Below are 22,758 nucleotides of genomic sequence, written 5' to 3'. Positions count from 1 at the left end.
TTGATGCGTTGTTTAAGTTTTCCTTGTGTAATGAAATCTTTAAGAGGAGTGGTGTAACCCCATTCTCCTGTCCTTTGTTGACCCCTGTCTAGACCCCCCGTCAACTCAGCATTGATGGGAACTGGGAAGAGTGGCGATCGAGTACCTGATATGTGTTTCATAAGTTGAAGTATCGAGTCCCAGGATTCAAAGACTCCACAGAGGGGTGCTATGGTGGTACATTGGGGTGGCCTAAGGTCTTTGGGGACCCAGCAGAGGCCACCCACATCGGGCACTTTAAGAATGTGGGAGTCGATGGCCACCCAGGCCTTGAAATCTTTAGATCTATGCCAATCAATTATTCTTTGCAACGTAATCGCATCTAAATAGTCAGCTATACACGGCAAGCCCAGGCCTCCGTTTACATAGGATCTGTACATAGTATCCCTTTGGACTCTGGGTTTGGTTCTACCCCATATAAATGAGTTAATGTGGTTTTGTAAACGGGAGGTGTACCATCTAGGAACGGGTATTGGAAGAGCTTGGAATAGATATAAGATCCTGGGCAAGACTGTCATTTTGATGCGTTGTGTGCGCCCCCACCACGTGAGGGGCTTAGCCGACCAGGTCTGAAGGTCTTGCTGCATTCGTCGGGAGAGGGCCAGGTAGTTGTCGTTGAAGAGTTGGGGAATGTTGGGGGACAGCTGGGTACCTAGATATTTGAGTGATTTATGTTGTAATGTCAGAGGGCAGATTTCCGCCACAGCCCCCAGGTCCTCTTGTGTGAGGGAAATATTTAGGATTTCTGATTTTTGTTTATGACCAAAAAGTCGGAGTATTTGCCAAAAGTGTCAAGTTGTGTAAATAATTTTGGAATCGAGGAGAGGGGTTTTGATAGTGTGAATAGCACATCATCGGCATATAGAGCTATTTTGAAGTTATGTGGGTCAATTTGGATTCCGTCGATATCTGTGTCTTGTCGAATAAAGGTGGCTAGGACTTCCATGGAAAGGATAAATAAGATTGGCGACAATGGGCAGCCCTGTCTGGTACCATTTTGTATACTAAAGGAATCAGATAGCATCCCATTTGCCCTGACCTGCGCTGTGGGGGAGGAGTATAAGCTAAAGATTTGAGGTGCCGTTTTTACCTCTTAGCCAATAGCCGTGCGGTAAATCCAGCTTGGCGCCCATGTCACCTCTTAGCAAAAAAATTTTAGCCGTGTGCTGCTGTAGCAGCTAAGAACGACGATCAGTTAAAACAAATAAAGGAGCTTTCTACATGAAGTATCTTATACTTCATGAATGAAAGTCCCCTTTATTTGTTTCAAAAGTCAATCCTAGCATTTGTAAAACGCTAGGATTTACTTTCACTTTAAGTAAAAACCTAACATTCTAACATAAACCTCTAGTCTAAATACCCCTAATCCGCCGCCCCCGACATCACAGACATTAAAGTGATTAACCCCTAAATCACCACCCCCGCATCGCAAACACCCTAAACCATCAGCCCCCCACATCGCAACTACTAAACCAAACATATTAACCCATAAACCGCCGGCTTCCCACATCACGACACAATGAATTAAACTATTAACCCCTAAGCCTAACACCTCCCTAACTTTAAATTAAAGTTACAATATAACCATCTTAAAATAAATAAAAACCTACCTGTGAAATAAAAAAAAACTTAGCTTAAAGGGACACTGAACCCAAATTTTTTCTTTCGTGATTCAGATAGAGCGTGACATTTTAAGCAACTTTCTAATTTACTCCTATTATCAAATTTTCTTCATTCTCTTGGCATCTTTATTTGAAATACAAGAATGTAAGTTTAGATGCCGGCCCATTTTTGGTGAACAACCTGGGTTGTCCTTGCTGATTGGTGGATACATTCATCCACCAATAAAAAAATTTGGGTTCAGTGTCCCTTTAAACTATAAATAAATCTAACATAACTATTTAAAAAAAAAAACGAAAAATAAAAAACCATAGTTACAAAATTAAAAAATCACATTACAATAAAAAACACAAAAATTATGAAAAATAGAAAAATATTTATAGTAAATAAAAACACTTATTCACTCTAAACTAAAAATCACTAAAAACTGAGAATTTGCATACCTAATTTGCATATCTTACCCAGAATTCTCTTGTGCATTGGTAACATTGTATATGAGGTATTTCTGGGAAAAAGCGAGCGGGGAATCTTGCCTAGATCTGCTAATTTCCTATGAAAATATTTACATTGATTTAAATTTTGAGACATGGAGGATTTTAATTTCAGTTTTTTATCTCCTCCCATAATTTTAATGAATTTTGGTTTAATCTTGAAAATAGCTTTACCAATGCAGCAACCAGAAATCTATCACCTACTGATGAGTTCCAAAAAGAACGAAACAGGCTGTCTAGTGAGTGATTTCTGGTTTGCTGCAATAATCCTGTTAAAAGGATAGCTGTGTTAAAACTGTATTTTGAAGCAATGCATATCTAATTTGCATATCTTACCCAGAATTCTCCTGTGCATTGGTAACATTGTATATGAGGTATTTCTGGGAAAAAGCGAGCGGGGAATCTTGCCTAGATGTGATAATTTCCTATGCAAATATTTACATTGATTTAATTTTGAGACATGGAGGATTTTAATTTCAGTTTTTTATCTCCCCCCATAATTTAAATTAATTTTTATATATATATAGTTATAGATATATGCATATATACAGTATATATATAGGAGTATCAATTTAAAAATACTTAGTGCATATTCCCTTATGTGAAGAACATTAAAATGTGAAATATTTATAGTAAATACATAGTTAAAAATGAATATTGCATAAATATGATTTTTCATGTTTTCAGTTATTTGACTGCAAAAGACTCCAATACATATACATATATATATATATATATATATATATATATATATATATATATATATACACTATATAGTAAACCAGGTACTCTTGCTTAATTCAAATAAATTCTTTATTATCCGGTACAATCCGGTATTCCCAATGTTTAGGTCCTCACATTGGACCTTTGTCAAGGGCACAAATCTGATCCGGGTCCGGATCATGTGATAGCCAGACCTGGATCAGATTTGTACCCTTGACAAAAGTCCAATGTGAGGACCGAAGTGTTGGGAATACCGGATTGTACCGGATAATAAAGAATGTATTCAAATTAGGCAAGAAGGCCTGGTTTACTATATAGTGTGTCTATTTCTATGGACTGAGCACCTGCGGATTTGCACAGCAAGGAAGTGCAGTGGTTTGATTTATATATAAATATATATATATATATATATCTACCTACATATATTTATTTATGTGCTTATATGTGTACATATATACATATATAAATACATCTATACACACACACACAAGTGACATATATATATATATATATATATATACACATTCATATTTAACCATGTATATGTATGTATCTCTATTAAAGCCCTTTGCAGCTTTTTCTCCCCTAACACCTGAGATCTCATATATCGCAAAGTTGATCCGCCGTAGTTAACAAAGCGTCAAGATCGTCAAATATTAAAATGTGTGACGTAATATAATTTCCTGCGATATACATCCGACACAGATCGATGCTTATGTTATTCAAGCGGAATACTGATCGTCCGCCGTCACATTTGACTCTATTTGACCCTCGTGCCAATTTATATGGGAGTCTGAAAACACAGAAAGGTTATGTTCGATGCTGCAAGACAATGAAGCAAATGAGATAATAAAAGTAAATTAGAAACTTTATTAAAATTGTATACTCTTTCTAAATCATAAGGCAAAATATGGGTTTCATGTCCTTTTAAGTTGATTTTATTTAGCACTTATTAAATAAAATCAAGTATGGAGATGTTATTCTACTTATGGATTATGTTACATCTTTGTCACTCATTACAAAGCAAGGAGACAAAAGTATTGCTTCAAATTTTGGTGCACTAGTAGGGATAACAATAAAATAAATACATTACATAATATAGCTAACTTCCTTTTTTGGATAAATCTTTTTGCACCATAAAAAAAAAAAAAACAATTCCCAATGGGGGAACTGAGGGGACGCGCTCTGGATAATCAGTACCGGTGATGGTTGCGTGATTTATGGGTGTTAGTCAGAAAGTTGGATAAAAAATTCAACCATAAAGCAGAATAGTCAAATAGATTTCTTCTGTCAGGTGGCCGCTCCTCTGGTTCCCGGTGTGTGGGATAATCTAAGTGATCAGAAAAGATAAAGAGGGCGCCTCATAGTGTGAATCGGTCTGGGTAACACCGCTAGATTAATGAAATAGAGAGGCTTACCAGAGTAAGTTGCACCGTACTTGTGACCGGTGCCAAAAGACAGGCTAGCACTCTACAGTGGCTAGTACACTGGTCGGGTTCGCCGGTCAGCAGAAACTCCAAGAAACCTTGGTCCGGTATCGACTGCAAATCCTCTGAGTGGGTCCCAGCTGTATTCCAGAGATTACCAATTGGTGAATCAGGTGTAAGGGTGTACTAGCCACTGTAGAGTGCTAGCCTGTCTTTTGGCACCGGTCACAAGTACGGTGCAACTTACACTGGTAAGCCTCTCTATTTAATTAATCTAGCAGTGTTACCCAGACTGATTCACACTATGAGGCGCCCTCTTTCTCTTTTCTGATCACTTTTTGCACCATGTTTAACACATGTAATACAAGTCCCACTCTCCACTTCGCTCCAAATTTGACGCAACACTTTTCATACCAAATTTGATGCAATACTCAAACTCCAAACAACCCACAAACTAGTAAAGTTTTCCCCAACTTCTTATTGGTAAATGCATAATCACGTGATTAATGAAATAAGCCAATCTGATAGTGATAGTAGAAAATATTTTCTACTATCACTAATAAATCAAATTGCTCTATACTTGAGTCATTGATCTCTCATTAGAACTTGTAAGTGCCATTTGTTACATTTTGTATTATATTTTAAAGTATGTATATGTGAAATTAGTATTAAAGATAAACACTGATGATAACATTAGGCCACACTGTGTAATATTTTTGAAAATTATTTTAATAATCGAATGGTGTTTGATTCAATATAATCTTAAGCTGATAGCTCAAAGGTATAGCCTACCTAACATTAAACTGTCATGAATAAGATACAGCAGAAATTGAAATCACCTCATGCTATTTTCAGTGTTTTTCTTCCTTCTCTTGAATTTAATTTTTATTAAGAAATGTCCTCTTATATGCCAGCCCATTTTTAACACCTGTGTAGGGGTGGTGTTAAAACTAGACTGCAAGCAGGAAGGGTTACACAGGTGCAGAGAGAAAACTGGCCCAGCTCTTAAAATATCCATTGATTGCAAATAAATACATATGATACCCTGATTACATGTTATATTCGCAATTATTCTTGCTCAGAATAATAATATATTTACACTATATACATAAAGTGGCATAAATAAACACAGACATGAAAGACAACATTGTTTAGAACAAAAAAAGGAATTTAGGGACATGTAAATATGTTTGCAAAAGTTTTCTGACATACATATATATATATACAGTACAAGTATGTGCAAAGATATATGTGCAAATTCTAGCATAAATAATCATTTAAAAAGAAGAAAAAAACATGAGATAGGCATTTCATGATTTATAGAAATTCAAATAAACATTCATTTATGTGAAAATATTATAAATCAGATTTTTTGTATAACAAATAGAAAAATAACTTTCTATGAGATATTGTTTGTTCAGGTATAAATCTAGCTATTTCTTGGACATTAACAAATGAAAAATAAAAGATAAGCTTTAGAGAAATGTGCTTGTTTATGGACAGTAAGGAAATGGCATAAAGTTGGAAAAAACAGAATATCTGCAACATCAATGACTCTTATTTATCAACAGTCTGATGCTCATCGCGCCGTACTTGATGCGCGTGTTTTTGACAGACTTTTTAATAAATAAGGCTGTCATATGTAGATTCACGTCAGCGATGTCTGGCGAGCAAATTAAATCCAGCGAATTTGCCGAGATTGACGCTTTTTATGCAATTTGTTAAAATAATTTTGATTAGATAGTGTTATTATGAGTGTAACTGTACTTTTAAATATAATTTTGATGTATTTTTTGCAACTTTTCAGTCAAGCGTAACTGTTAACCAGAGCTCTGAAGTTACACTATCCCAATGTGCGTTAAATTCAATTGCACTTGAGCAAACGCGTTTACTTTCAACCTGTAATAGGGACACTACTTCCGATGCAGGCAAAGAGCCGCGATAAACCCCTTTTCCCTCGCGGGCAACAGTTAGCGTGCATTTGTAATCTAGCCCTAAATAGGTCCTGGAGAGAAGACTGTATTGTTTATTGTGCATTTGTTAATTATGCAATTCTACTATATTTAATGACCCTATAATTATGCTGTTTTGCAGGCTACTTCATGCTGGCTAATACAAGACTAACCTCACAGCTTGGATACTTTGGACGCCTGTATGGTCCTTCCTTGCCAGGAAACATGCAGTATTGTCTGCGTTTTTTTTATGCACTGTATGGTTTTTCTAAAATGAGAGACACACTGGTTGTATACATCTTTGAAGAAAACCATATTGTTCAAGAAAAAATCTGGTCTGTTCCGGAATCTCCCAAAGGTGTCTGGTTACGAGCTGAAATCAACATTCAAAAACCCATGCCATGCAAGGTATAGGTTATTTATGTATCTTATAAAATTATTTATAAACCACTGATTTTGTCAGACTTTGACGTGTAAAGTTAAAGAGATACAAAACCCAAATTATTTCTTTCACGATTCAGATAGAGCATGCAATTTTAAGCAACTTTCTAATTTACTCCTATTGTAAATATTTCTTAGTTATTTTGCTATCTTTTTTTGAAAAATAAGGAATGTAAGCATAGGAGCCGGACCATTTTTGGTTCTGCACCTGGGTAGTGCTTGCTGATTGGTGTCTAAATGCAGCCACCAATCAGCAAATGCTACCCAAAAATGGTCCGGTTCCTCAGCTTACATTCTTGCTTTTTCAAATGAAAATATCAAGAGAACAAAGAAAAATTGATAATAGGAGTTAATTAGAAAGTTGCTTAAAATTGCATGCTCTATCTGAATCCTGAAAGTTTAATTTTGACTAGACAATCCCTTTAATATAGTTTCTTAATTCCACATTGATCTGTTATTAATTATGATATATTTCATAACAGGATGTCATTCTAATAGTGTCCTGACTCCTAGAAGTAGGGTTGCTTCAGCCATGTTTTATTACTGGACAGTTATGAGCTATACATGTTGCAGGGTGTATAGGGAAGAACTGCTGGCCAGTATTATTCATGTTCCTCCTTGCACACCCTGCAGCATGTGTAAATCATAAATGTCCAGGAAAACATGCACAAAGGGGCAACCCTACCTGGAATACATATTTGCACTTTTTTATATATAACTTTGTGACTGATTTCAAGGCACTCAGAAGAATTACTTCATTGCCTGCAGTATAAAGCATCAGATTTTAGGAGTACAAGTTTCTGCTGTCTGCACTAGATAAACATATACAACAAAAATATACCTCTAAACAATAATTTCCCCAAATAAAACTAATCTGAGAAATACAGACAAAATTGAGATAAAGGGGTCCATTTATCATTGTGCGGACGGACATGATCCGCTATAGCGAACCATGTCCGCCGCACACCAATAAATGCCGACTGCATACGCTGTTGGCATTTATCATTGCACCAGCCGTTCTTGTGAACTGCAGATTTGCGGATTGATTTTCGTCAATGTCTGTCCGCGGCCTCAGAGCAGGCGGACAGGTTATGGAACAGCGGTCTTTAGACCTCTGCTTCATAACTTGTGTTTCTGGTGAGCCTGAAGGCTCGCCAGAAACACTGGACATCAAGCTCCGTTTGGAGCTTGATAAATAGACCCCATTGCCCTAAAAAACAATAAGTCCTTCCATATAGTTAAAGGGACAGTCTACTTGAAATTTTTTCTTGTTTAAAAAGATAGATAATCCCTTTATTACTCATTCTCCAGTGTTGCATAACCAACACCAACACTGTTATATTAATGGACTTTTCACCTCTGTGATTACCTTGTATCTAAGCCTCTGCAGACTGCCCCCTTATCTAAGTGCTATTGACAGACTTGCATATTAGCAATCAAAGCCTACCTAGGTTTAGACTTCAACAAATAATACCAAGAGGACAAAGCAAATTGGATGATAAAAGTAAATTGGAAAGTTGTTTAAAGTTGCATGTCTAAATCATGAAAGTTTAATATTGACTTGACTGTCCCTTTGATCCACTCAACTAACCTCCATACCTGCTGGATTACTACTATCGTGTATCAGCCTGTTCATGGTGGTTATGGTTCAAAAAATATTTTGTAATATTTTTTTAAATGCTCCGGTTTCTCTGTTTACTTTTTTTCTTAATTCTTCCTTTGTAAATATGTAATACATTTATGTAAATGTAAAGATGTTTAAGATGTTTCAACATTTTAAGAATGAGTGATTTTAATCCATTAAATTCCAACTCATGGTGCCCTTTAAGAACTGTGATGTCTATGCAGTGTGAGAGGGCTTTGTGGGTGGAGCTGTTAGAGTTCTGTGGGTGGGACTGATAGGAGACTTGAGCTCCTAAAAGATTTCTAATATGTCTAGGGCATCCCCACTTGTAATCCAATCAATATGTTACAAGACCAGGTCAGATTACAGTTCGAGTATAAAGGAGGCTTATGAAAAAAGTGATTCACAAGGTATTGAACTGTAATCCCTTGATAAATGTTATCCCTGGATTGATTGCCGTATACAGTCTATAGTTAGCAGTGGCACAAAAATTTGAATTCACGCCCCTTTACTATGCAAATCGCCATGTGGCTACAAAGGCATTGCCGCTTTTGGCTCAATAGGTATCAGAACATGTACATGTAGTGCACTTACCCTTAGTTCTGCAGATCATTGAGTAGGCTGCCAAGATGTATTGAGTGCTTACTTACTCAGTAATCAGTAGTTTTTCATTATAAGTTCCGGTGATGAGACGTTAAAGCTGGATGTACTGTAACGGGGTATTCAATATGGAGGAGACAGATTAGCTGGAAATTACCATTTGCTGCTAAAATCCGAGGAGACCTCACTGGTTAGCAGGATGGCTTTCAAGTGCATAAATACTTACCCGAAACAGCAGAATTTTTCATCTTGGTTGAATACTGAATCAGTAATCACTCAATACATATAAAACTGTATCCAATAAATTAAGTTTAAAGGACTATTTTCTACAATTATTAGCAGCTGCTATATTTGGAAATGTATGTGCTTGCTTATCATTTGGATTACAACAGGAGTACATTCACAGCAGAATTAAAATCAAAATCCTCACCCTTACATACAAAGCTCTCACCAACGACGCTCCCCACAACCTATCTTCTCTAATCAACAAGTATACTCCAGCCCCACTTAGATCCAACAATGACCTGCTCCTTGCATCTTCAACTATCACCTCTTCTCATGCTAGACTGCAGGACTTCTGTCGTGCAGCACCTACCCTCTGGAACACTCTCCCCCGTGCTGTCAGGCTTTGCCCTTATCTTTCTCCCTTTAAATGCTCCCTGAATACTTTTTTGTTCAGAGAAGCCTACCACCCAACTCAATAATAAATTATTTTCAATTACCTAACATTTCCCTCATCTAACTCTGCATTATCTTTCTCAATCTTGCAGTCCTCACCTCATGTTTCTCAACCTCCTACCCTTCTAGATTGTAAGTTCCCATGGGAATAGGGCCCTCAATTCCTCCTGTGTTTGTAAAATTTTGTCTTGTCTCTTACATGTTTGATATCATTGTTTTATTGACATAAATTGTACCCATGGACAGCGCTGCGTATAATAGTAGTATAATAATAATAATACAGTGTCAGTGATTTAATAGCAGTAAGATTTTAATACAATGTAAACTTGCCTTTAGCAGTATAGAAAAATAATAGCTACTGATCTATGGTTGTGGCTATCGTTATGTATTTTTCACTATGGTTTCTGGAGACTGGATTGTAATACCAAGCAAAGTGTAGCTTATTGTAAACTACTGATGTCAGTTGCAGATCGCTTATAATCTAGGTCTTAATGTTTTTGTAATGTTAGGTGTACTGGTTATTTAATTTTTTTTGTTATTTTATGTATGGTCTGTACTTGAAGGTAATATAATAACTTTTACTGGTTTGTTTTTATGTATTGATCTTGTTTGCAGAGTTGTACACTTTATGGCTAAGAGTAGGTGGACACACCCCTACTTATTATTGATTTGAGGTGTTTCAGCCACACCCATTGCTAACAGGAGCATAAAATCCAGAACATAGCCGTACATAGACAAACATTAGCAACACTTTAAAGTGGCACTGTCATACAGTGGGTATTGAAAATAATCACCCCCTCTGAAAATAATCACATTTTGTTGCTTTGCAGCCTAAAATAAAAACAGACACAGTTTTTGTTTATTCAGTTGTAATTACTCAGTGCAACTTATAACATCCAATTGAAAGATATAACACCAACATGTCAGACAAAAATAAAGACAATTCAGAAACAGAATCACTGAGTTGGAAAAATGATCTCCCCCTCCTAAAATTACTTGTAAACTCAATCAGGTGTAGCTAATCACCTTCTCAACAGCACACACAAAGTTATTTGATCTTCAACTGTGATCAGCTGTGGGCATATTGTTAGCTCAGCATGAAAAGAGCCTTCCTGGAGCATCTCAGTCCCTGGTAGTGAAATTGAAGCAAACAATCAACTATAGGTGGCAAGGCATTGTCAAAAGATCTCCGGGATAAAGCTGTGGACAGGCACAAGTCAAGAGATGGATACAAGAAAATATCAAAGGCTTTATCAATGCCTAGAAGCACAGTGAAGTCTATTATTAAGAAGTGGAACATATTTGAGACAACACAGAGCCTCTCTGGATCAGGACATCACTCCAAACTGGACGAAAGAGCCAGGAGGAAACTGGTCAGAGATGCTACCAAGAGGTCCACAGCAACTCTGAAGCAGTTGCAGGAATTTATGACAAAGAGTGGTCATTGTGTGCATATGACAACAGTATCATGATTTCTCCACAAATGTGGCTTGTATGGGAGGGTTTCAAGATTCTGAGGCCACATGGAAAAAGGTGTAATGGTCTGGTCAGATGAGACTAAAATTAAATTATTTGGCCTCAACCCCAAACGATATGTCTGGAGGAAATCCAATACAGCTCACCATCCAAATAACACCATACCTACAGTAAAGCATGGAGGTGTTAATATCCTGTTATGGTGGTGTTTCTCTGCAGCAGGCACTGGAGCACTTGTCAGGATAGAAGGAATAATGGATGGGGCAAAATACCATCAAATTCTTGAAGATAATCTGCTGCCCTCTGCTAGGAAGTTTGCAATGGGAAGAAGGTTTACCTTCCAACATGACAATGACCCAAAACACACAGCAAAAATGACCACACAGTGGTTGAAGGAGAAAAATGTGAATGTCCTATCATGGCCTAGTCAGAGCCCAGACTTAAAATCCATTTAATATCTGTGGCATGACTTGAAGACTGCAGTCCACAAACAGTCACCATCAAAACGGAACTGGAGCAGTTCTACAAAGAGTGGTCAAATATTGCAGTCTAGATGTGCAAAGTTAGTAGGGACATATGCCAATAGACTAAAGGCTATAATGAATGCAAAAGGTGGTTGAACAAAATACTTACACAAGGGGGTGATCCTTTTTCCAACTCAGTGATTCTGTTTTTGAATTGTCTTTATTTTTGTCTGACATGTTGGTGTTAAATCTTTCACTTGGATGTTATATGTTGCACTGAGTAATTACAACTAGATAAACAAAAACTGTGTCTGTCTTTATTTCAGGCTGCAAAGCAACAAAATGTGATTATATCTTTTCAATACCCACTGTAGGATGCCTCCTTTGTCACAAGTAATTTTTGAAATGTCTGCCCTACTAGATCTTCTTCGGTCAACTGTAAGTGCATCTAAGAGCAACAGCATAACAGCCACTAAGTTATAGACCACACAAACTAACAGAACATGTCTGGTGAGTGCAGAAGCATGTAGCATCTATAAATCGCCTATCATCTGTTGCATCACTTACTAACGAGTTCCAAACTGCCTCTTGAAGCAACATCAACATAAGAATATGTGCATCTGGAACTTCATGAAATGACCAAGCAGCTATACACAAGCAACATCCGGAGAAGATATGTGTCACTCTGGAGCATCATGAAATGAGTTTCAATGGCCAAGTAGTTGTACATAAGCCTCACATCAACATGTGCAATGCAAAGCGTCTGGTGTAAAGCTTTCCACCAGTGGGCTCTGGAGCAATGCAAACATGTTCTCTGGATTGATTAATCACATTTCACTATCTGGTCTGATGGAAGAATCTGGGTGTGGTGGATGCCAGTAGAACACTACATATCGGAATACATAGTGACTACTGTAAAGTTTGGTGGAGGTAGGATAATGGTCTGAGACCATGTTTTTAGGGCTTGGACTAGACCCCTTAGTTCCTGTGAAGGGTCATCTTAATGCTACAGGATACAAAGACATTTAGATAATTGGGTGCTTCCAACTTTGAGGCAACAGTTTGGGGAAGGTCCTGTTGCAGCATGAATGTGCTCCTGTGCAGAAAGCAAATTCCATGAGTTCATGGGTTTGGTGTGGAGGAACTTGAGTGGCCTGCAAAACCCCATTGAACACCATTGGGATGAATTGGAACTCTGATTGCAAGCCAGGCCTTCTTGACCAACATCAGTGCCTGACCTTACAAATTCCCACAGAGACACTATCAAATCTTGTGGAAAGTCTTCACAGGAGAGTGGCAGCTGTTATATGGGGGTGGGGAGGGGGCAACTCCAAATCAATGAAAATGGTTTGGGAATGTGATGCTCTACAAGCTCATAGTTGTGTGATGGTCAGGTGCCCACATTCTTTTGGCCTTTTAGTATATATCAATTTTAGCAGGGCAATATTTATCAAAAGAAATAAAGAAAGGAAATTTTTTTTTTATATATATTATGAACGAAACTCCTTACATTATCTTTTTTCACATACAATCTAATCTAAAAAATGGAACATCCCAATATAAAGCTTAAAGGGATACTAAACCTACATTTTTTTTCTTTTATGACTCGGATAGAGCATGCAATTTTAAGTAACTTTCGAATTTACTCTTATTATCAATTTTTCTTTGTTCTCTTGGTATCTTTATTTGAAAAATCAGAAATGAAAGCTTAGGAGCCGGACCATTTTTGGTTCAGAACCCTGGATAGCACTTGCTGATTGGTGGCTACAGTTAGTCACCAATCAGCAAGCAGTACCCAGGTGCTGAACCTAAAATAGGCCGGCTCCTAAGCTTCCATTCCTGCTTTTCAAATAAAGATACCAAGAGAATGAAGAAAAAATGATAATAAGGGGTAGATTTATCATACCCCGAGTGGACATGATTCGCTATAGCGAATCATGTCCGCCCTATATTGCTAAATGCCGACAACATACGCTGTCAGCATTTAACATTGCACCAGCAGTTCTGCTGAACTGCTTATGCAATGCCGCCCCCTTTAGATTCGCGGTCAATCGGCTGCTAGCAAGGGGTGTCAATCAACCCGATCGTATGAGATCAGGCGGATTGATGTCCGCTTCCTCAGAGAAGGCTTAAGAGTTAAGAAGCAGCAGTCTTAAGACCGCTGCTTCTTAACTCCTTTTTCCATTAATAAATCGGCCCCTAAGAGTAAATTAGAAAGTTGCTTCAAAGTGCATGCTCTATCCGAATCATGAAAGAAAAAATGTGGGTTTAGTATCCCTTTAAAGGAACACTGTACTGTATATAAATGAAAAGCATGAATACCTGGAGGAGTTTTTTTGCCTAAAAAGTTAGGTAAAAGTTGTTAAAATTTTACTTGAAACTATAATACTTGTGTACTGCTAAGGCTCATAAGCTGTATATTCATGGTCAGCCAAATGAGCTATTGTAGGAAGATCCTATTAGTGAATAAGCAAATATCCGCCAATAAGCATTAGCAGGAAGTACCTATTTGCCAAAAGTAAGCAGGAAGTACACAAATGAAACAGCTGTATTAGTTTTGAATTAGATTTAAAAAGCTTCTTGTTTTAACATATTTTCTATTCGTAGTTTGACTATATAAACCAATATTTTGTTGGCTTTAGAAGAGAAGTATGTTCATGTACAACTTAACTTCATCTTAGTCATTTTCTTATCTTAGTAAACTATCAACTGCTCTGTGGCAATACATTCAGAGTGTCCCACTTTGAAGATAGAAGCCAGAGAAGGCTTAGTAGCAGTGTCTGTCGTGTGCATTCTTCTTATGATAAACGATTTCCTTGATTGCTGGTTGACCTTGCATGTTTTGTTATAACTCTACTTATCTTTTTGCATTAAAGGCTGTGTTTGTGAGCTGGTGTAAAAGCTTTTGGGATTGTGGTCTTGCTGCAATTGATGATGTAACAGTGAGCATTGGAAGCTGCCAAATAGCAGGTGAGATTTAATACAAAACTAGTTGATTCATATTATTAATATTATCTTTATTGTGATAAAAATATGAGCACCACTTGGCATCTCTCCACTACATTTAACCTGTCAGTAGGGTGGGAACACGATACAAAAATAAACATAACACCCTATCTGACAAATTCTGGTAGGTGCCATTTGACCCATGTCTAATGAAATGAACCTGCACCCTTTTCTGTCCAAATTGATAGATTGTATAATTTCAGATAAGCTCACTCCAGTCCCTGGAGAATGTACCTTTGAAAGAAATGATTGTGGATTTCATCAAGAATGGCAAAGAAGAGGCAAATGGCACAGGGTACGAGGAGAGACACCTACATCTTACACTGGGCCAAAAGGAGACCACACTTCTGGGGTAGGTGAGTGAAGGTATATTGTAAATCTGATAAAACAAAAGGAAATGACTATCCTTTAAGATGTAGTTAATATTGATGAAATGCTTCTTGCTGTATAAAAGTTTTTATTTATTAAAAAATACAAAAAAAATAGAAAATATTGTTTGCTTCTATTTTTTTAAAATAGTATATATATTTTTTTAAGTAAATGTAGATGTCCCTCTCTCTCTTTCTCTCTATCAAATTCATCAAAAAAAGATGTTGTGTCCCTTTAATCTCATTCTTGGTTTTGAGGAAAGAAAAAGAAAATGGGTGCTTAGACCTAGCAGTAGCAGCACATTTTGTACAAATTAAACTGAAGCTCATAATTTTTAAATGTTAACTATTCTCTTTAAGGACACTACATGTATATTGAAGCCTCTGTTATGGTTTATGGACAAAAAGCAAGACTCCTATCAAAATCTCTTCATGCTGTTCATGGGAAGCAGTGCTTGACATTCTTTTACCATATGTATGGAGCTGGCATTGGATTGCTAAATGTGTATTTGAGGACAGAAAGTGACAAGTATAGTGATCACCTGCTCTGGACAAAGAGAGGAGAGCAGAGCATAACGTGGTTAAAAGCTCAGATAGAATATGAGTGTGAAAAGCAACATCAGGTAAGATACAATTGTCTGTTAAATAGAAGATGTCAGTTTTTGGTGTTCTATGTTCTACTACATGAAAGAATATCAAAAGAATATATATAAAAAAATCAACTTGCAGTTAAAAGGGCCGTAATAGTCAAACAAATAAATTCTCTAATCCAGTGTAGAGCATGTCACTTTAACACAATCAACCCTGCTCTACTGTGTGTTTTAACCCCCACAAAGCAGTTTAGTTTCAATGTGTGCTCACATTTTGGCCTATAACAAGTGGAGCTCAAAAAACAAAAACATAAAAACATTGCTCGAATGCAATCAATAGCGCTTTTATTTTTGCTGTCATATTACAAGGCCAAAATGATTTTTTATTTCTCGAGGGATAGTCTAGATTTGCTTTGTATGAAGAAAATATAGTCAGGAGATGCCGGGATACAGTGGAATAAAATAATCCTTTATTAGGTACAAAAGTTAAAAACATATCTTATTTCACATAAAAGTAAATATTACCAACAGATGTCTGATATCTTCTCCACTTTCCTTGATAAAAGAGAAGAATACATTCACAGATGGGAAGAATGGATTTATGGGAAGATAAAATAAGGCTAAGTAACAGAAGAAACCAACAGGCTGATACATTTTGATTAGTCAGACGACTAGAACACTTTAGTACTTCTCCTTCCTGGGAGCACCCGTGGACAACCAATTTTCTTGTTTCTTCTTAACTTTTTTCTTTAAATCTTTAAATTGTTCTATTTCATTCTACTTGTTTATATGCACTAAAGTTATCACTATTCCATAGTTTACACTGGTAATGTATACTGTTTGTGACAGAGGAGACATAAGAATAGTATTTTTAAGATGAACACTATTTCAGTCTCAGAGGAATAATATTCTTTAAGATGGTGAACCTGAATCATATTTCCAGTATTGGATTTTTTGTTTATTGTATGGAATATGAGTTTAATAAAGTTAATAACATATGCAAGGTCAGACAGTACAGCAGTGTGCTGAATGGTGTGAGGAGACATACTTTAGAGGCCTTACATCTGCATATTCATATAGTGCGGGTGGGCTAAATCCCTCACATAATAGACTTCTGTGGGGCGCTCAGTAAAACTTATGTTGTATATTGCTCGAGTGCTAAGCCAACAATGCAAAAAGACAATTGTAGATAATTGTTCCAATGCACAGTGCACAACTTATACATTCATTCCGAGGATTCTGAGGTTTCTGACATGGAGTGTTTGATTGTAATATTTTAATTACTTGTCTGTGAAGGGGAGGGGGCAAGGGTTGAATTCAGTTAGCTGGCTTTACTTATGAAAAATTGGCTGAATATCCCCAGCAATTCCCTAAGGCTTCCAGCTAAGAACAAGTGGCATTTGATTATTGTTGAGTTTGTATTCAAGTAGCTTCTTTCTGGTTATATTGGTGTTCACTTAAAAAAATGTCAAGTAATAGTAGATAGCTGCTACTGTTTTGTATCTCAGATCTCAAATATTTTATTTTACTAAAACAAAATGATTGTGCATGCAAATTATTTAAATTGAATTAAAAAAAATCTGTATCACAATATAATTTTTTTATAAAGAAAGATAAAGTCAACAATTAGGTGACATTTATTTGGGGTTAGAAGTTTATGGTCCTATTTCAATTATGCATCCAAACTATCGGCTAGATTATGAGTTGTGCATTAGGGTAAAAAAGCAGCATTAAGAGGTCCTAACGCTGCTTTTTTACATATAAAACTTAGAACAAAATATACCGGAGTCTGCACAAAAGATGTAAATAGAGTAGTGGACTAAAGATAATCAGCAGAGGGGCTGTCGTGGGGGCTAGTATTATTCCCAAGTAATAGTATGTGTGTGTGAGGAGCAGATTGTACCAATGACATTCAAATATAAACAAAGGGGAGAGAAACCAAAGTTCACATATAAGTAGTAAAAAAGCATGTGGGGTTAATGGTTTGCCCTGGATACAACACACCTACTAGTGATAGTTATGAGCTCAATCCCTTGTCCAAGTTGTATGATGTGCTGTCTGTACAGATGATTATAGATGAAGCATATAGGCTGCTATGGTGCATGTGTGGAAATTAGTAGCCACAATACCTTAGGGGAGGAACAAAACACAACGCTGACCAGGCAGCAATAAAATGTGTACAATCTCCAACACCTCCTAAGGCTAACAATATAGACACCAATAGCGCAAGCAAGCAAACGTTGTCACAGAATACAGTTCAAGCAGCACTCACAGTTCAGCGTGTTCATACAGCCTTAGTTCCTTGTGGCTGCTGCAGCTTGCAATCCCAGCGTCTTCAAGATCCTCCTTACTGCACACACAGTTCGGCCCCTAAGCCCCTCCTTCCAGCATCCGGTTTCAGCGGCTCCCTTGTCAGCTACCTGCAGAGAGTACAGGAACCCTTGTGCAAAAGAGTGGAGTCCCAGAAATCCACAACGTAAATAGTAAAAAGAGGAGAATGTTCCAAATCCCTTAGCAAAACTTCGTGAGGCTGACACTCAGGATGATTAAAAGAAATAATCTTTATTAGAATAGTCCATAGGTATACAGCTAGACACCAAGGGTAAAAACAAAGTGAAACAAAGTTTGACCGGTTTCGGTCAACAGACCGTAGTCATAAACTTAAAATCTTGCAACATGTGCATACTATTTAAAACAAATAGCCTCCTCTCATTGGAGGAGCTCAACACACCCATGTTTAACCCTTTAATTACCTGGCTGAAGTAATATACAAGTGTACTAATACCTTAATCTGATAGTTATTATAGTTGCATTTACATATGTACAAGTGAAACCAATCAAAAAATAAAACATAAACATAATGAAAAAACAGAAGTATAATTATAAATATAATCAAAACCATGTTCAAAAGTTGTCTCATAAGAAGTATGTTATAACAAAGGATATAATGGTGATTACTAAACAGATTAGCTGTGACATGATAACCAACTACCAATAATATAGGGGGGTACACATATGTGCAGCAGCAATATACTGCATACATTGTTCAAAAGGCTATACACTAATAGATTTAGGAAAATTATGGAAAATTTAGTATATGCGTACCGCAGTATGCTGCAAGCATAATTCTATACTTATGTAATCTATATTATATAGCATGTATCATATATTTATAAATAGTATACTGCATACATTGTTCAAAAGGCTATACACTAATAGATTTAGGAAAATATTGGAAAATTTAGTATATACGTACCGCAGTATGCTGCAAGCATAATTCTATACTTATCTAATCTATATTATATAGCATGTATCATATATTTATAAATAGTATAAGCCACATAAGGCGCTAACAACATAATAAAAAGGAGAAAGTGCTGGGCAGATATCTATATATACAAAAAAAGATTATAAATACATATGAGTAGTGGAAAATCAGATTTGTTGAGACCCCTAGGCCAAGCAGATCAATACTAACATGTGATACACTACCAGAAAACTGTACCTGTGAAACAAATACAGTCTTTGCAATTAAATTTAATAATGACTGAGCATACTGCAGTACTTCCAACCACAATAGTTGATTATTAGGGGTAAATAGACAATATATCAGCTACATAGTACTGCCTCTATGCATAAGGATAATAGAGTGATATAACAACAGTAAGTAGTATCAAGTGACACAGATTAGAGTGTGTGTCGATAATGTAGAAAATAAACAACAGTAGATTCCTATCATTATACAGTAAACCTATACTATTTCAGCGGTGCCAATAGTTGATGATGTCAAACTCCGAGTTGAACCCGACAGGTAGCAGGCTACCAAGTTTATGGATCCAGTATATTTCTTGTCTTGATAATATCTGGAATTTATCACCTCCACGAGGGGGTCTCATAACTTGTTCAATAGCCTGCCACCTGAAGGATCCAACATTGCCCCTGTGAACTTCCAAGAAATGCCTTGAGAGGGCTGAAACTGCTCTATCATGACTGATATGCGCAAGATGTTCTTTGATCCGAGTGCCCACCTCCCTTGTGGTTCTACCAACATATTGCCGGCAGCACAAGGTACACTCGACCAAATAGACTACAAATTTACTTGAACACTTTACACATCCTCTAGTCTCAAACACCTCCAACGAAGTAGCAGAGATGAAAGTAGTGGAAACGTGTATGTGATCACAAGATTTGCAAGTTCTTTTGCCGCACCTAAAGGTGCCTTTAAAATGCAGCCAAGAGCTCTGCGGTTTGTTTGTTTTCAGCATACTGGGAGATAAAATGTTTCCCAGTGTCAAATTCCACTTGTAAACAAATTGACAGCCATCTTTAATGGAACTACTCAGTTTGGAGTCTCCCCTTAAAATGGGAAGATTCCTCCTGATTATGTAACAAACCTTGTAGTACTGATTGAAGTATGATGTAATGAATAATGGCTTCTGTTTATTCTTGTGTTCACCTGATATATTATTTTCTCTGTCCCTCTTTGGAACAAGTAGTTGTTCTCTCTCCACTGACTGCACTTCTTTCCTGGCTCTATTGATCACCCTTCTAGGGTAATCCCTGGCCAATAAACGATTTGTCAAAAGTTTGCTCTCTTTTTGATAATCCTTGTCTAAGGAGCAGTTGCGTTTCACATGTAAAAACTTACCTTTAATAATTCCCTTAAAAACATGCCCAGGGTGATTACTCTGGGCATGTAGAAGACAATTGCCAGATATAGGTTTCCTGTACAAAGTTGAATTAATCCTACCCCCCAAATGATCTGAGGTGAGGCTAACATCCAAGTAATGAATGGTAGACTTGTTCCATTCAAATGTGAATTGTAAACCTACTTGGTTGGTATTTAAATAGTTAACAAACTCTTGGGCTTCTAGTAACCCTGATGACCAAACAATCAGCAGGTCATCTATAAACCTCATGTACCTGACCAATTTGGAAGAAAAGATGTTGCTATCTCCATAGACGTGGAACTGCTCCCACCACCCCATAAAGAGGTTGGCGTAGGAGGGGGCAAATTTAGCCCCCATCGCGGTTCCACACCTCTGGAGATAGCATACATCCGAAAATTTGAAAAAATTGTGTTTAAGCAAAAAGTCTATTGCTCTTAGAACATAGCTTTTATGCTCATCCGAATACCCAGTGTATCTGTCCAGAAAGAATTTTATGGCCTCAATACCAAATTCGTGGGGTATCGAGGAATACAGGGAGACCACATCAATGGTCATCCAACTGTATTCCTCTTTCCACACAATTCCTTCCAGCTTAGATAGGGTATGTGTGGTGTCTCTTAAGTAACTGGGCAAGTTGTGTACCAATGGCTGCAGAAACTGATCGACCCATTTGGATAGTGGCTCCAACAGTGAGCCTATTCCTGCCACTATAGGTCTACCTTTAATCTCTGTAAGGCTTTTGTGGACCTTCGGGAGATGGTGGAAAATGGGCATTAACGGATTATCAACCAAAAGGCAATCGTATGTTTTCCTGTCAATAATGCCCATCTCCAGACCATCATCCAGAAGGCCCTTAAGTAATGCCCGATATTGTGTGGTTGGATCTCTCCTTAAGGCAGTATAGGCTTCAGGATCCTGTAATTGCCTAAGTGCCTCACACACATACATCTCTTTGTCTAAGACAACCACGCTTCCTCCCTTGTCGGATTGTCTAATAATGATGGAATCATTATTCTGTAAGCTAGTTATAGCTTCTCTTTCTTTTCTCGTTAAATTGGAATAACTGGTACCTTGTTGTTTAGATAGTGCAGTTAGATCCTCAACTACCCTTTTGTGGAAGACCTCTAGGCCTTTGCCCCTGGCCTGTATAGGATAGAAATTGGATCTAGATTTCATTCTACAGGATAATTTATCCACATGAAATTGATCACTGTTCTCATAAGAGAGGTCTTCCAAATTGCTTAATGAACATATATCTGTGAAGGCAAGATCGTCAAAATTGGCACTGGTCTCTGTACGTGTAGTACTCTGAGGGACAATATCACCCTGAAAGTATTTCCTTAGAGTTAGGTCCCTCACGAGCCTATTGACATCCAAAATGGTTTGGAATAAGTCAAAGTCTCGCGAGGGGACAAAGCCCAAGCCATACTTGAGTACTTTGTGTTCTGCTTCGGTAAGGTTATATGAAGATACATTAATAACTGAATTATCCATCACTGATATTTCTGCCTCTGTGTGTTCCTGTTGCCCCTCACTGGATATCTGTGTGTGTTGTCTATTACTGGCGGGGGTTGGGCTGGAGCTTGAATTTGACCTCCCCCCCTCCCCGTGGTTTTCTGGGGGCCCAGTGAAAAACCTGAGCTTCTGGAGCAACACTTGCCTCCCCCTGAAAGCTATCTCTGGTATTTGACTGATAGTGTGACCTGCCCCATCCTCTATGTCTTCCCCTTTTGGGGCGAGCACCTGTGTTACTACTATCTTTAAGAATACTTTTAATAGGTGGAGCTGACATATTGTCCCCTGCTATTTCAACAGAGTTAGATGGTGGTCACACCTCATCTGGATCTGAACTAGAACATCCATCAGTGTCAAATCCTGAGGCAAACCTGTCCTCATCTGTCAGATCTGGTTCAGAGTTAGAGAACTGAGTAAAAAGATGCTGGAGTCGCAATTGTAAAGTAGTTACAGCTTTATTTCATCCAGTAAAACAGGTCACAAAAGTAACAGCCCTTCCATGGTGTACAAGCTTACGCGTTTCGGCAGTTATGCCGTAATCATAGCTCAGAGTTAGAGAAAGCTACCTTCTTGGGTTTTGCCTCTGCTTGTGGTTTTTGTCTCCAATGTCCCTGTTTACCATGGGTCCCCTTAGGGGCGGAGCTCTGATCATTCAAACTACCATTCGATTTGGACCAGGATATACTTCTCTGTTGTCTATGCCAGATGCACACCGTACCTTTGGTGTAATCCTTTTGGTCCCTTAAGAATTTCGAATGCTTAGTTTGAATGATAAGTTTTCTAGACTCCGCCATAGTCACTTTAAGAATATCGTCATACTCAGGGTAGATCTCACATTGTTTATATCTATTCATTTCTATTTGTAATTGAACAATTTTATCTTTAATCTCTGCTAATAGCATATCTTTATACTCAATCAATAGAGCAATTAACTTGAGCGAGCACTCAGTGAGTGCCTGATTCCACTTCTCTATATAAGCAGTATCTTTAACATCATATGTTGGAAATTTGTTTATACGTAAGCCCCTGGGGACCATTTTTAAGTTAAGATATTTAGTAAGGATCCACTTGTCC

The 22,758-nt window shown here is 37.4% G+C and overlaps 1 protein-coding gene across 1 annotated transcript in view; it reads left to right on the top strand.

Annotated features, from left to right (window-relative positions):
- MAMDC2 (MAM domain containing 2) overlaps positions 1-22,758 on the top strand; it is a 269,205-nt gene that overhangs the window by 229,248 nt on the left and 17,199 nt on the right. The window contains exons 9-12 of the mRNA XM_053702515.1: positions 6,395-6,660; positions 14,412-14,505; positions 14,745-14,897; positions 15,270-15,532. Coding sequence (XP_053558490.1) covers positions 6,395-6,660; positions 14,412-14,505; positions 14,745-14,897; positions 15,270-15,532 — 776 coding nt within the window. The remainder of the gene's footprint in view (positions 1-6,394; positions 6,661-14,411; positions 14,506-14,744; positions 14,898-15,269; positions 15,533-22,758) is intronic.

This window comes from Bombina bombina, chromosome 2, assembly GCF_027579735.1.
Source record: "Bombina bombina isolate aBomBom1 chromosome 2, aBomBom1.pri, whole genome shotgun sequence".
Lineage (NCBI taxonomy): Eukaryota > Metazoa > Chordata > Amphibia > Anura > Bombinatoridae > Bombina > Bombina bombina.
This window is presented reverse-complemented; position numbering and strand designations above follow the sequence as displayed.